We start from the raw sequence: 15,037 nt of genomic DNA, 5'->3' as shown, positions 1-15,037 counted from the left end.
AAAACCTGCCAGTTGCATTGAAAAAGTAATGACACAGACAAACCAACTCAGCAAATATGTATAATTTTATTGAAATACATCAAGATGTATTAACTTGGCATCAATAACTGAAGCATCATTAAAAGTGATACTGTGTTGGCAGGGACTACAATGGTATCATGAAGACACTAACATTAAGATGTCCTCCCTCTGCAAGTTACTTTTTCATCGTATTTTTGGTTTTAAAAGAACGCTGTAATAAAATTTCAGGGCACTGGTTCAATGACTAATGTTCTTTTATTTTTCTATTGATCACATAGTAGGTACTTCCAAAAGAGGATTTTTGAAAAATCATAACTTCTCCTGTTTTTGCAACATTCAGGCCTAAAATTCCTTGAGGAGCTGATTTCTGACTCTGGTCTTTAAGAAAATTGATGGGGAAATGCATCTCAATATTTAAGTAACCAGTGTGGTCTGGCAAAGATACGAAGATCACCTTCCCTGTAAAGCCCTGAAAATGGCTGAAATGTTAAAAAGATGAAACTATAAACAGAAATTTTGACGACTAAACGGAAAATGTACAGATGCAGAAGTAGCCACAAATGAAAAGCCAATCGCCTGATACTCATGTGGTACGGCCCAATGTGTACACACAACAATGTGGACTATTCCAACTTAGCACTGATATTGGTTGAACAGGTTTCCTTTTATGCAGACGTGATTATGTCTTGCTGTGATGGTGTGGTGTAGTGACAGATTTTTTGAATTCAGGAAGTTATGCCCTTTTTCAAGGAACGGTTGAGCTGATGAGAGATAAAAAATGAAATTTATCAGAAAAGATTGAAAATTGAAAAGGAACAATGGACATTAATTCATAAGCTTGAAAGCAAATTGTCTATATTCAGTCCAAAGGAAATAATATGATAGTGTGAAAACAACCAGTTCATTATCACTCAATACAGAACACAATATGAGGCAGAGAAGCAACTAATTTTAAAAGGTCGGTGTACCACCTAATCAATAACTGAAATTTGTACAAAGATACACAGTAAATACATGTAATTCAACTCTTCCATGTGTCAAAGGCCAACCATGGTTTGCAGGGATGCAGACAGGACAACCAATTTTGCCGTGCGATACTGATATCTTAATTAAGCTGAAACAGAACTCCCAGCTTAGTTCCCTAAATATTCAGAAATTTAGCCGCACCATTTGGTATGAAGCTTGTGACACATAAAGCACAAGCTAAAGTGCTCAAAGCACTCTAATTTTAAACCATGAATTTAAAGTAATACCAAACCATCAATTTATTACAAACACCCCACTGCAAATCTCATGTTCATTTTCACAGTATACATCAATACAGAAAGGCAATCTTCCAATACCTACCTCTTCAAATTTGTGAATCTGCCTGATAAAGAAGTCTCCATAGCGACGGGCTACCTTAGTATCAGCTATGTGAATCATGTCCTGTTGGAAAGAATGTACAAGACATTACCAGTCGTAAAGCAATCAATTTTGAACAAAGCTTCTGAAACATCTTTGAGAAGAATATACAAAATCATATCGGTAAACTCATTGTAAAAACATGACTTTCGTTGCTAATGTACAGCAATCTGAAGCTCTTCCTTTACATGTATATCACGTATTTTACAAACTTCACATATATCTTTTGATATAGGTTCTCATGTACAGTACTGTAGCCACTTTGTCATACAAACGGTAGTGTCAACAATACGTGTTTTCTCTTTGATTTCAACCCAGGAAGGTTTAAACCAGAAGGTGCAAGTAAAATACATGCCCGTACCTGATCAATGTAGAAATCCACTTCAGATGCAGACTGGAACTCTCCATCCAAACCACTGCTGCCTTTGGTCCAAACCAAATTCTTCATTTTGTGCTGTGAAGCAGATAATAAATTGACACGATTATTATGGTGTTGCTAAGAATGGCACAGGAAAGTAATGTGATGGCGTTGAATATCAGGGCTGTTTGCAAATTTGGTTTGGTCTTTCTTTGAACGGTTAAAGCTACATGAAAAGTTTACTCACCTTGAAACACAACAGTTGATTCCTGAAATCATCTTCATTCTGTTGACGAAATAAAGAAAAACATAATATGTCAAACATAGGCTGCACCAAAACAATACACCACTTAACATGCTAACATATTTCATCATTCACTTCTCTAACGCTTAGGGACTGAAACAAGCTACTTTGATCAATGAAACTCTCTAAACAATAATAATGGGACAAAAATAGTGATTGTGTCATAAGAATGAGGTGACTCTGATATCAGTAACGCATGCAATATACAACGTCAGAACACAAGAGTAAAAGTATAACTTACCATGTCAAGGAAGGTAGCCAGTTTTGAGATTGGCATGGTTGTGTATAACTTTAGGAAACTGGAAAAAAATTACACAAAAATTATGCAATAACAAGAACCATCAGTACAATCTAGATGGTTATCTCCTAAGCAAAGCCATGAACCTACATGTCAATACCTTCATCACATTTCCACTCGACAATAATTTACAGATAACTTTATCTGGATGAAGGAATTGCAAAGACATGAGTCATCTGCATCTGGCTTTAGACTTGTTAACAAGTTAGAAATCTGTAAACTGAATAGCCTAACTAATAACAATTACAACACGGATTGGGTCAAAGAAAATTGCTGAAATACGGCCAGTTTCATGTCCTATCACCTCTACTGTCATGGTAGCATAAAGAACACTCCCTGCTTCAGGTGCGACTCTTTGCCTGTCCACCCTGTATCACATAAACAGGTCCACACTTACCATTGATAACAATGGGTTTTGGGCCATACCATGGTGGTGGAAGGGTTAAAGCAATCATTTTGGGGGAGTTTCTGAGCATCTACTTACCTTCTTATCGTTGGAATCATAATCTGCTGATTCACTTCTTCCATGAAGACCTTGAGCTGAAGAAGGAATGGCTCCTTGTGGTAGTTGCCCTTCGGGGCATCGTAGTTTGGCACCACTGGCGAGATGAACTTGGGACATGCAAATGAGAAGCAGTCCTCAAACATCTGTCGGTCACTGTGAATGGTGAGAGAAATTGGTATGTAACATTGGCTCAGGTACAAGGGGTCAAGACATGCAAAGCCAGCAACACAATCAAAATACCAAGAGGATGCCTCTGACACACACTGCTAAGATACACATGATCAGGTAAAGTCAATAATATTCACCATGTTTCAGTGTGTCTTGGCAAGAAAAGTTAGTGAGAATCACGTTTATGCACGTTTTTCAGAGTCTTCCACCAATCAAGTTTATCAAAACAGCACTATCTGTTTTTTATGCCTCATTTGTGTTAAGCAACTTCAATTCATGGAGACAATACACCTGCAACAAGAAGGGTTGAAGAAAGTAGCTTCAGTGGTTCCTTAGTACCCTGGAGGGTCATCACTAGTATGCAAGATTTTGTGATGATGGCATGAGTGCAGCCATAGTGTTGTGTCAAAAGCCAAATATTTATCTATTGTTCTAGGAGTTGAAATACACTTGCACTGTTAAATTTCCTGTATTATTTTTTGAATGTTGATCATCAGAATAGCCTTGAGAACACTTTGACTAATCTTAGTTTTATCTTACCCCTTCTGCATTCTCACATCTTGTCGGCACACTTCTCCCGCAACTGGGAGTGCACGCTTTCGTCAATTCTCATTGGATGAAGGGTCAAACAGATGGCAAGCAGTGTGTACATCTGGTCATTCATTTTCATTATCTGTCAACACAAAATGAGGTGAAAGCCTTAAACTTTCTTGCACTGATGAATGGTGCCGGTATGCCGACACAATTCTCCATTCAGTTGTTAAAATTCAGCAATAAATAGCATGCAAAAGATATGAAAGTCTTCACATATAAACTATTAAAATAAATATTATCATCACCTGTCCTAAGCAATATTTTAATCATAAATGAACTTGTCTTTCGATGGAGTTTTTTTACACAAGCATGGTGATTTTGAGCCTCTGAGAAATGATTTTTTTGGTCCATGTCCATATCCCTGAATGTCAATCTGGTGAAACATTGTACAACTTCACATGCTTGAAACAATCATGACCAAATCCCGTCAGTTCCTAATGATCACTACACTTAACCACATCTGCATCAACATGCACGATTAATGCAACATAAAGGTATACGTATATGCTGACAATGACAAGAGCAATGGTCTTAAGGTAGTGTGCACCTTGAATGTGAAAAACTTAAACTGTTGCTCAAACTTTCCTCAATGCTCAATGTAAATTTCAACCGTATCTCACCAAATTATGAATAAGATTCAGGGGTCCAGTGTTTCATCTACACAGAGGGATGGGGGATTCCCCTCTGTTGACATGTTGGCACCCTCTAGTATTTTGTCAAGGGGAACCTCCCCCCCCCCCCCCCACCAATGAAATGGTGCCAGTCACACCTTAGGGATACAAGTTCAAGTACAACACCCCCCCCCCCCCCCAATTTTTCTGGAAAAGGGGAAAGTTCCCTCTGTTGATGCCATCCTGGATGAAACACTGAGGGGCACTCTGTAAAGTTTTGTACTAGGGTGACAATTTGCCTTACATTTGCCTATATTTGAAATTCAAATGGCTGCCCCCCTGTGTTATTTCTATAAGGAAAAATGATCAAATTTTCAATTTTGGAAAAAACTAAGACGGTGAAAATTTTTCTAACTCCAAGAGCTCAAAATGAGTCCCCACAAATGGTAGACCAGAAAAGCATTGTAAAAATTTGAAAGTCTGAATATTTATCCTTGATGTGCATTCTACCTTAAAACTTACAGAAGATGCGGGAGTGTGTATGAAGGGCTTCACTTACCATATCATACTGGTATGATTTTGTCTGGAACATCTGTTTGGTTCGTTGGATGTAGAGAAGAATGTTTGCAAAGCTCCGGATTGCATCCTGGTACCGCCTCATCATCATGTAGGCAAACCCCACGTAGTAGTATGTGGTGATCTGACAGGCTGGAACTCTTGAATATACACTCTACAAAACAATGACATAAGGTGCCATCAGTTACATGTAGAAATTTAGAGAAGGTGGGTACATACTATTTATATGTATTTTACAGAAATATGACCACTGGTGCAGGTTGAAAAACAACTAGGTTTACTTTGATGCAGGTTCTGAAGTCCATCAGACACACATTAGGTTTGCTCAACCCAGTTACAGCAGCAAATATTTTAAGACCACAGAAAGGAAAAGATATGACAATGGGACGGATGTATTGCTCATATTTTCATCTTCTCACCACTACATTTTGTACAACCATATTGTCTGTTGTGAAGTTGGATCTCCTTCAAGCCACAAATAGAGTTCAATCTTACACCTTCACAGAGTGAAATGGAGTGACAGCATAGAGTACAATCTTGCGCAATAATGATCAACCATATGATAATGATCAAAACATGCTACCAATACAAAACTCACCTTTTTGTTGAGCTCAATGTTCTCTAACACTTTGATGCCCTGGTAGTAATCACCAAGCAGCGAGTGAAGACGCAGCAGTCCAATGAGACTGAAGTAACCTAACATCTTGTAGAGCGGATGCCTGCCAAACTCACCAGCCACACTGTCAGGATCACCTAAGTTGGAAGGAAGCAATCATGATGAGATTAAAAACCATTAAAATAATTTTTGTCGTTTCACTTTTTGAAAGTTCCTATACAGCATCTTGATGCAATTTGTTGGCACTAAAAGCACCAAATATTCAACTTCCCTAGTAATTGTATTCATTTCTGCAAAGTGTATTGATTGCTTGATAAAGCAAATTCACAGATAATGAGTCATTGTCAATGCGAGAATATTCATTGGCCTAGAATTGTGCAATATGTAGCTAAACAGCAACAGTGAGGACTAACAGCAGTAGACACAATGTCACACAGGTAACAGATCTCAGGAGTCATTAGGGTTAGGGAAAGAGTACATAGCTTGAGATTACTATTAAAGGGGAAGTTCACCAAGGATGATTTTTACATATGTGGTAGCTCTGTGGTCATTTACCCAGGAAAAACTATTTTCACCATTTATATAACTCGCAGGATTTTTACAAAAAACGATAAAATAGTACAGGAAGTTGCCCATGTAATTTGAATCATGGGAAAAAAGCTCCAAACTTGGAGCTTGCATAATGTGATATGGAAGGGACCATCTTCGGACGGGTATGGCTCCCACATTGTCCACTCACAGTAATACAGTAGTAAACAGCAACACAAAATCTGACAACGGAAAGTTTATTATAAGTGATTCATTGTTTATGCAAGGATACTCAGTATAAACAAAAAATATGTAAATACGCACAGCCTGGTATAAGCATGGGTGAGTGGACAATGCCATAATACCCATGGGAAAATGGTCCCTTCCATATCACATTATGCAAGCTCCAAGCTTGGCTCTTTTTCCCATGATTCAAATTACATGGGTGACTTCCTGTACTATTTCTATCGTTTTTTGTAAAAAATCTTGCAAGTTATAAATTGCGGAAATAGCTTTTCCGGGGTAAGTGACCACAAAGCTAGCACATATGTAAAAATCATCCGTGGTGAACTTCCCCTTAAAATCCACTAATAAATCCTCTTTCTACCAGGCGCCATAGACAAACCACAGAAATAACTATGACTTGGGAGGAAGAGGATTAAAATAACAACATTTATGTAAAATACTCTTTGCTCGTCACAGCTATAAACTATATGAATAATCTGTTACCTTCACTAGCATAGACCTCCAATTGTTGATTTATATTTGATTTATCGACCAATGAGTGAAGGACATTCAACACACTGTGTACATTCCATATCTGTCAAAAGAGGCAATTGAGAAGCGTGCAATAATGGTCAACGTAACTTCAGTAATCTAAAACATTGAAAAACCTCTAATATTGAAGAGGCAAATCAAATGCCAATCAAATGTCTCCTGTATTCCGGGCAGACCTGGAGAACGCTGGGTCAAAGCCTTGAAGTAAAAATCAGTGTTCATCTATGAAAGTGGCCTATAATGAGTCAATAATTATAAACACCCCATCGGATTACTTTGAATCGTTACAGCTTTACTCAAACCTAGTATTCGTCTGTTTTGACATTTTGTACATTGGCATTATCGTGTACATAGGTAACTCAAACTTCATCTTCATTGTTGGGATTTTACCTGGCATTTTGCAATCTACAGTGAACATTCAAATAGTGGATTTCAATCTATGGAAAGTAGTAGGGCTATGATCTCAGCATTGCAGATCACTTACCTTTGGACTTCCTCTCAGTACACTGATTTCATCTTCCGTCTTTTTACTCAGTTTTGTTCTGTACTGACTGAATGACTGGAACTGAAATGGGAAAAAAACCAACAAATATTCACATAATTCAAAAGATTCTCTGAAATGTGACTGAGCACACTTATTACAAAGATTTCAGAGGAAGAGTACACACAATGTCTATTGCCCAAATGACAATATCATAGGTCTTACTATAAAACCAGTATGTTTCACTGCTTGAACACTGCCACAGGGAACAAAATTTCACTAATCACAAGCCATTATATTGACTGACACATCTGGGAAATAAAGATGATGTTGTTGTAGCTAAACTTAAAACAAGTAGTTGCTTTAGAGTCGATCTCTTCAGCAAAACTCGAATAAACATGCAATCTTTCTTCCTAAAGAAGTACCATCATACATGTTTCGTACACAATGATCATACATGTAGTTGGTTTAATTTTGCACAACATGTATTTATAGAGGCATTCTTAGACCATAGGCATTCATCACACTCTCATTAATAATTCAATGCAACATGAACTTGCTGTAGAGCTTTCAAGAGTAACGCTTCTTCTGATGATGTGCATATTCAAGTGTTGAGTATGATCACTATGACATCCAACATTTGTTGTACTCCGTAAAAGTAAAATACGTCTCAGCAAATGATTTCTTATTCTGTGTCAAGTGGGAAATGCTCAGAAATGCCAAGTATGTATTCACTCAGGTGAATTTGAAACTGATCTATGTTCCATTAAAGCTAAAAAAGTCGTTACCTGGTATATAAATTCATCGATGATATCCCACAACCATTGATTTGGAAGTTCTAAAGGTACTGGTCCTTCAACATCTGTGAAAAGAATCATATGACACTACTGTTAAGAGTAGATAACACACAAACACATTCACAAAAATATACTCAAAAGAGACAGCCTGCAGAATCTTGTCTTATGCAGCGCGTCCTTGTTGCAAATGTAACATCCTACATGTATTCAAGTGTGTTCACAATATTCATATTTCAGTTTTGATTATTTAATTCACTGAAATATCCAGGACACATAAATATCATTACAGATTTTATCAGAAGTTAGTTCAAGGTAGTCTGGCTCCATCTGATTACACTCAACATACTGACAGACAATCAGGTGTCAGAGGTTTTGTCACAACCATGCACAGATGACATATGACAGGGAATGTTTGAGTCTGTAACTTACTGAGAATGTAGTTGAATAGATCACAGTAATTGTAATACGACTCAAACCTCTGTGCTTGTGAGGGACCACCCTACAGGTAAGAATAGCAAATGTGACACACACATAAATGCATTAGTCAAAGATCAAAAGCCGTACCATCCACTGGATTGAAACTATACTGGAATGTCTACCATTGATTTCAGAGGACAAGGAACATTGACTGTGCACAGAAAATACAAAATAGAAATTTTCAAGCTGTATAAACAGCTACTACACTCATTTATATCGTGTTCTTGGCTATGTTGTCTTTGCCATGACTGCATATAAGCGTAGAGTTATTTGATCTTCCAACATCCAAATTTCACAGTACAAAATTACTATTGACAGTGAACTTTGGCATCAAGGTTGAATTCCAACCTTCACTGTCTTTCCTGCTGCAAGTCAAACTATTTGAAGAGATGTGCATGCACCTTGAATGCAAACTAAACACTTGCCGTCCTGTGAGTAAAAGATTTATTTTGACAGTGGAGACAGCACTTACTGTAACTTTGGCATAGATGTGTCGGTAATACAACTCCTTGTAAAGATTCACAAATAGTGGATCTGAAACAAAGGAAAAATATATGTACTGCGAGGCTGATGCACGTTCGTTGAAAATCTGACATGCACAGTGTGCATAATTTGCAAGTCTTATTTCTAGTCCTCTTGTTACAATTGATTGCAAATGACATCATTTTTTCTCTCATTAATATGTATAAATAAATATTTGTCTGCTTTTTTTTCCGTATAAACATCGAAAATAAAACCTGCTACTGTTACAATGGCTACTATGAGTCACATTAATTCGTATGAATATATGGCTCAGACTACATGTACATGCTGCAACAACAGCCACACATGCAACAAGTTTGTCCAAATTTTAGGCAGCGTTGTCTGAAGTCATGCGCGCGCAGCTATATTTAGTAACAAACCTGAAATCGCGATCAACACTATTAAGCAGGCATATTGAATAGAATGTAAGTTATTCTTATAATTACTGAGAGAAAATTCATTCTGTTACAAATTCTGCTGTTCTCTCCCGATGCTTACCATTGCCAACGACTGGCGCAATGAATTCAGCCTCAGGCCAGGGAGAATTCTTGAAAAATCTCTCTGTCAGTTTGTTGAAGCTGAAAAAGACAATAGTGACAGCTGACTAAAATGCTTCCTTCATTTTACATTGGATATTCTCCGAGTGTACAGTACAAAAAACTTGTGCAAAGATACACACAGAAATGACACCTTTGTTGAAGCACCATTATATTCAGCTAGATAGCTTTCATATAGCTATTTACTTGAGTAAATAACTTTTGAGTAACTTTTCAGTTCTGTATTTTACTTACACAGGATCAAAGCTGTGTGTTATATCAGATATTTAATCCACAGGGATGGTGGCCACTTAAAATTTAAAATATTGATAAATTTTGGTAATTTATTTCTCTAACCCAAAACTTTTTATCCTCGATTTGGTAAAAGAGAATGGTTAAAAGTTTCATCGAGGAAAATTTGAGCAAAAGTTTAAGTCTTTTACTTTTGAGGTGCATACTACCTTAACAAAAACATACACAGTACAGAAATAGCTAATGTTGCCATGATCTTCAGGGTTTTTTGTCCTCACCTGTTTTCATAGCAGTTATTGATCTCATAAAGGTTTCCTTCATTGATGCACTTGTGGAAAACCTGGATGAAGCTTTTGATCACCTCTGGGATGATGTACGTTGGTGCTGGTTGGTGTTCATACTGCCGTTCATATGCCAGGTCTTGTCTGGGATCACCTGTGTGAGTACGACAGCTACATGATTTCCAGGGAAACAAGTATTGCTTACACGATTCTTAAATCAACAACTGCATCTAAGAAATAGTACTATTTATCAAAAATACCTTAAAGGTGTACAGTCACCTGTAATCTAAATATGCCCATATATGGTCAAAGGGGCGTATGGTCAAAGGGGTGTTCCTTGGTATTCAAAATGCCCATGTCTGATGTGAGGGCGCCGTTTTTAAAAAGCAGCCATCCGCTTAAAATCTGTGATTGGTTAGATTTTCTCTTTCCATGGTAACTGTGGCAAAATTGGAACAGGTGATAGTATACCTTTGAGGTGCCATAACTTGTGAAAAAATCCTCATATAAGCAGTAGAAGTTCACATCAAATAATATATCAAATAATATACAGATACTGCTTGACCACAAACCAATGTATGACCTATGTTGAACAAGTCACTGCAAATGATAGTCCCTACCTGTAATTTAGGTGATTTGATTACAGTAGATGCAACTGAATTGAAGTCAATATAATGGACCAATTAGAATGTGTGACTTGTAAGCATGGGTATTACATATTTAGTCATACTGTAGCTATATGTCAAAGAACCTTGTCCGTGTGTCTAAAGTTAGAATGAAATTGGTCTTTGCATGTCAGAGTCATGGGTCCAACCTTACAAAAATAAACACTTATATTAAATTAATGGCCGCCAGGTGGCTATTGGACCATATCAAATAAAACAACTGATGTGCATCAGTACTTCATGGTACCGTACCACACCCTTGTGCAAACTTTTACTGAAATCATTCCTGGAATTTCTGAGTAATGGCTCCAGACAATTATTAAAACAAAATGACCACCAGATTGCCAAGCATATTATAATAGATCATATCACAAAACAAACTGATCTGAATCTGTATGTCATGGCACAAGGGTAGAACAAGAATTGAGACCTGGAACATCATGACACTGCCATCTTGTGAGTCAGTTTCGGTCAATGAAAAGATAACAATCTTGCCTGACTTTTCTCTTGCCGTCTTCAGTGTCAGTGTATAAAAGTAATATTCATTAACCCAAAACCTACACTTATTGTCACCTACTTGGAATGTTTACCTTAGTACCAAGTCAATATAAATCATGTTTACAATATCTCTGTTTACTGGACTCCACATGTTCAAGTTTTGTTTTGCAAGGAAACATACGAGACATGTTACTCCTTACTGGCTTTCACTAGCATGAGCTGATGAGTTGATATACGAACTTGGCAGAATAAAGGTTACCCATCTTTGAACTGAAATGAGATAATCATCATATCACCAAGTTCTTACCAGTGTGCATTTCAAAGTCTCCTTCTTGATGGCCATATCCATATGCATACTGGTCGTACTGTGAATAAAACAAGAAAAGGCCTAGTTACTGAATGCTAGTATATGTAAGGATTACGTATGGTGTTATGACAAGAGTAGGATTATATTGTAAATTGCTGAGATTGTGAATCTGGGCTGCAGGAATCAGTCCACATTATTCGACCACAAAATAAATTTTGAAGGTAATTTTAATCTGTATGGACTTCTGCAAAAAATATCACACAATCTTGTTGCATTTGGTGAAAGTGAATGAGCAAAGCTGTGACTTGAGATCCAAAAACACAATGTGCTGACATTGACAGCTTCGTATTAGACATCACTGCACTTTTTGTCTTCCTTTGTTCTGTTGTAAACTTTGCTAGAGTTGTTTGTAATAAAATACCAGTACATAAACTTTCTTTTGCTGGATATGGAATGTCATCATAGATGGGGAAAGCTACCAGGGGAAAGACCTAATCTGCGCTGTGAATATTGTCTTTGGCCGCCTGAGGGGGCTGCCCATCTTAGGAAATATGGAGTAGTGTGAAAACCACTCATAAGTGAAATTGCAAGAACAGATACAAGTTATTCTTCAACAGGAAATTTGGAGCAGCAGATAAAGGGTCATCTACACACTATGTAAAATTACGAGTCAAATTTGGGGGCTTTGAAACTGTGACATACTCGTACACAGTCACCCTGACCACAATACGAAAAGCTTGTGCTTGTGCCTTGACTGAACAGGCCATTTTGAGACTTCTCTGTTGAGCCACGACAAGAATAGCACACCTAGACTTAGAAAAACCACATGAATCAGGTTTTTCCAGACCAAGAAGTGGGCCCGACCAAAGCCGACCAGATCATATTACAAAACAAACTGACACACTAACCTTGTCGTTCATGGGGTTCAGACTTTGTTCAAACATGTCAATCGCATTCCGAAAACATTTCTGGGAGCTGCCATTACCAACTTCCAGTAATGGCGGCTCCCAGAAACACGGATACCCCACGTTCAATGTTTATGGAACGCGATCGACGTATTTGAACATATTCAAAACCCCATAAACGACAAGGTTAGTGTAGTATAGTGTTTAGTCTTCAGTAGTGGTAAATCGGTATGACCAATTGCAGTAAATATGTAGCATTTCAAATCAATACGCCTCGCCAAGTGCAATGCACTTATTTGGAACTCTACAGGGCCATCCGCATTGTAGCACTACTGGTGAGCGAGGTCACAAAAACCAAACTCACCAACCGCCTCACCGTAGCGCTACAATTTTGCAGCTACATCCTCTGCTGGACTGTTGCCGTAACTCATGTTCAAGAATTCTCATTGTTGCTTAGCTACAGAATTGTAGCTCGAGGGTTTGCCTGAGGTTGTGAGTTAGATGGTGAAGCAAAACTCTGCTTTTACTGTCCACAGTCTCAGGCAAAACCTGAAATGCTTGAGCTGCAGTATTGCAGTTAGTAGGAGTCGTCGAGACAATGGTGCAGTTCATGTTTAAATGTAGCTGCAAAATTGTAGCTCTACGGTGAGGCGGTCGGTGAGTTTTGGTTTTTGCGACATCGCTCACCAGTAGAGCTACAATGCCGAAGGCCCTGTTGCATATAAAATAATTTTCATGTAAAATCCCGCATATTTACTGCATTTGGTTGTACCAATTTATCACTACTGAAGACTAAACACTAAACTACACTAACCTTGTCGTTTATGGGTTTGGTATTGGCACAGACACGTCGATCGCGTTCCATAAACATTGAGCGTGTTTTCTGGGAGCCGCCATTACCGGAAGTTGGTAATGGCGGCTCCAAGAAATGTTTTTTGAACGCGATCGACATATTTGAACAAATACCAAACACCATACACGACAGGGTTAGTGTAGTATAGTGTTTAATCTTCAGTAGTGATAATCAGTATGACCAAATGCAGTAAATATATGGGATTTTACATCAAAATGCCATGCCATGTGCAGCATGCTTATTTTGTATGCTTCGGCATTGTAGCTCTACTGGTGAGCGATGTCGCAAAAACCAAAACTTGAACCGACCGCCTCACCGTAGAGCTACAATTTTGCAGCTAGTTTAAATGGCATGAAAAACAACGTCCTCGCGACATTGGTATCTCTCCACGTATGTAACAGCACAGTTATTAATGATCAAGTTCATCTTTAACATTACCATGCATTTCACATATCTACCGCGAGGTTTTGGTTGCATCTCAGACAGCTATTCCATTCAAGACAACAGTGCTAGTGATTGTCTGGGATTTCATTGACCAGAGGTAGAACTTAGAAGAAGCAACTCTTCGATTAGCTGCAAAATTGTAGCGCTACGGTGAGGCGGTCGGTGATTTTTGGTTTTTTCCGACTTCGCTCACCAGTAGCGCTACAAGGCCGATGGCCCTGGGGAGTATCATATAGCGCGTCGTACTCGACCAGGCGTTTTGATGTGGAATGCACATATTTACTGCATTTGGTCGTACCGATTTATCACTACTGAAGACTAAACAGTATACTGCACTAACTTTGTCATTTATGGGGTTTGGAATTTGTTCAAACACGACGATCGCGTTCTGAAAACATTGAGCGTGGGGCGTCGGTGTTTGTGGGAGCCGCCATTACCGGAAGTTGGTAATGACGGCTCCCAGAAATGTTTCGGAACGCGATCGTCGTGTTTGAACAAATTCCAAACCCCATAAATGACAAAGTTAGTGCAGTATACTGTTTAGTCTTCAGTAGTGATAAATCGGTACGACCAATGCAGTAAATATGTTGCATTCCACATCAAAACGCCTGGTCGAGTACGACGCGCTTATATGATACTCCCAGGGCCATCGCCTTGTAGCGCTACTGGTGAGCGAAGTCGCAAAAACCAAAAATCACCGACCGCCTCACCGTAGCGCTACAATTTTGCAGCTACTCTTCGATGAGATATTTGAGAGGACAGATTCAAAGAATAAACTTCCCCAGTATCCGAAAGTCATCCCGTTCGTCTACAAGCGTACTTCCATATCCTTTGGACGCGCCTGACTTTGCCGTCCATCCCGCAACCCAAGGCAAAACCTCAAGCCACTGTAATTGTACTGGTACGGTAGTACACCAGGGTGTACGGCGTGAGGCGAACGCAAAAGTCATGACATTGTCAGTCGTGGTGTCGGTACATAGATAGGCTGCTGAACTGCCACTCTGTGGAATTATTTCATCTCAAAACTGGATCTACAGTAATATAAGCTTCCTCACCTCATTTCCTTCCACGAATTCTTCACTCTGCATGTACATTTTAGAATTTCCAGCTGCCAAGAATCTTCACCACGTTTTCCAATGAAGCAAGATGGCGGCGCCTTGGGACCCTAAGTTGGTCGTTATTATCAAATGACCGCGTAGGCTACCAATAAAAATGCGATTTCCGCCGGCATATCGAAGCCTGGTTGAGTAGGGCTTGAA

At 38.6% G+C, this 15,037-nt stretch overlaps 1 protein-coding gene across 1 annotated transcript; it reads right to left on the bottom strand.

The window, feature by feature from the left end:
• Positions 1 to 563: 563 nt before the first annotated feature.
• LOC139151684 (eukaryotic translation initiation factor 3 subunit L-like) lies at positions 564 to 14,966 on the bottom strand. The gene is given in 19 exon segments (XM_070724633.1): positions 564 to 782; positions 1,369 to 1,449; positions 1,787 to 1,879; positions 2,031 to 2,069; positions 2,329 to 2,386; positions 2,870 to 3,043; positions 3,599 to 3,614; positions 3,617 to 3,731; positions 4,823 to 4,993; positions 5,438 to 5,592; positions 6,713 to 6,803; positions 7,245 to 7,325; positions 8,030 to 8,103; positions 8,468 to 8,537; positions 8,988 to 9,049; positions 9,536 to 9,615; positions 10,104 to 10,260; positions 11,577 to 11,634; positions 14,834 to 14,966. Coding segments are annotated over 19 exon segments (1,650 nt in total). The 5' UTR covers positions 14,873 to 14,966; the 3' UTR covers positions 564 to 746.
• Positions 14,967 to 15,037: the final 71 nt, after the last annotated feature.

Source organism: Ptychodera flava, chromosome 15 (assembly GCF_041260155.1).
Source record: "Ptychodera flava strain L36383 chromosome 15, AS_Pfla_20210202, whole genome shotgun sequence".
NCBI classification, from domain to species: Eukaryota; Metazoa; Hemichordata; class Enteropneusta; family Ptychoderidae; genus Ptychodera; species Ptychodera flava.
This window is presented reverse-complemented; position numbering and strand designations above follow the sequence as displayed.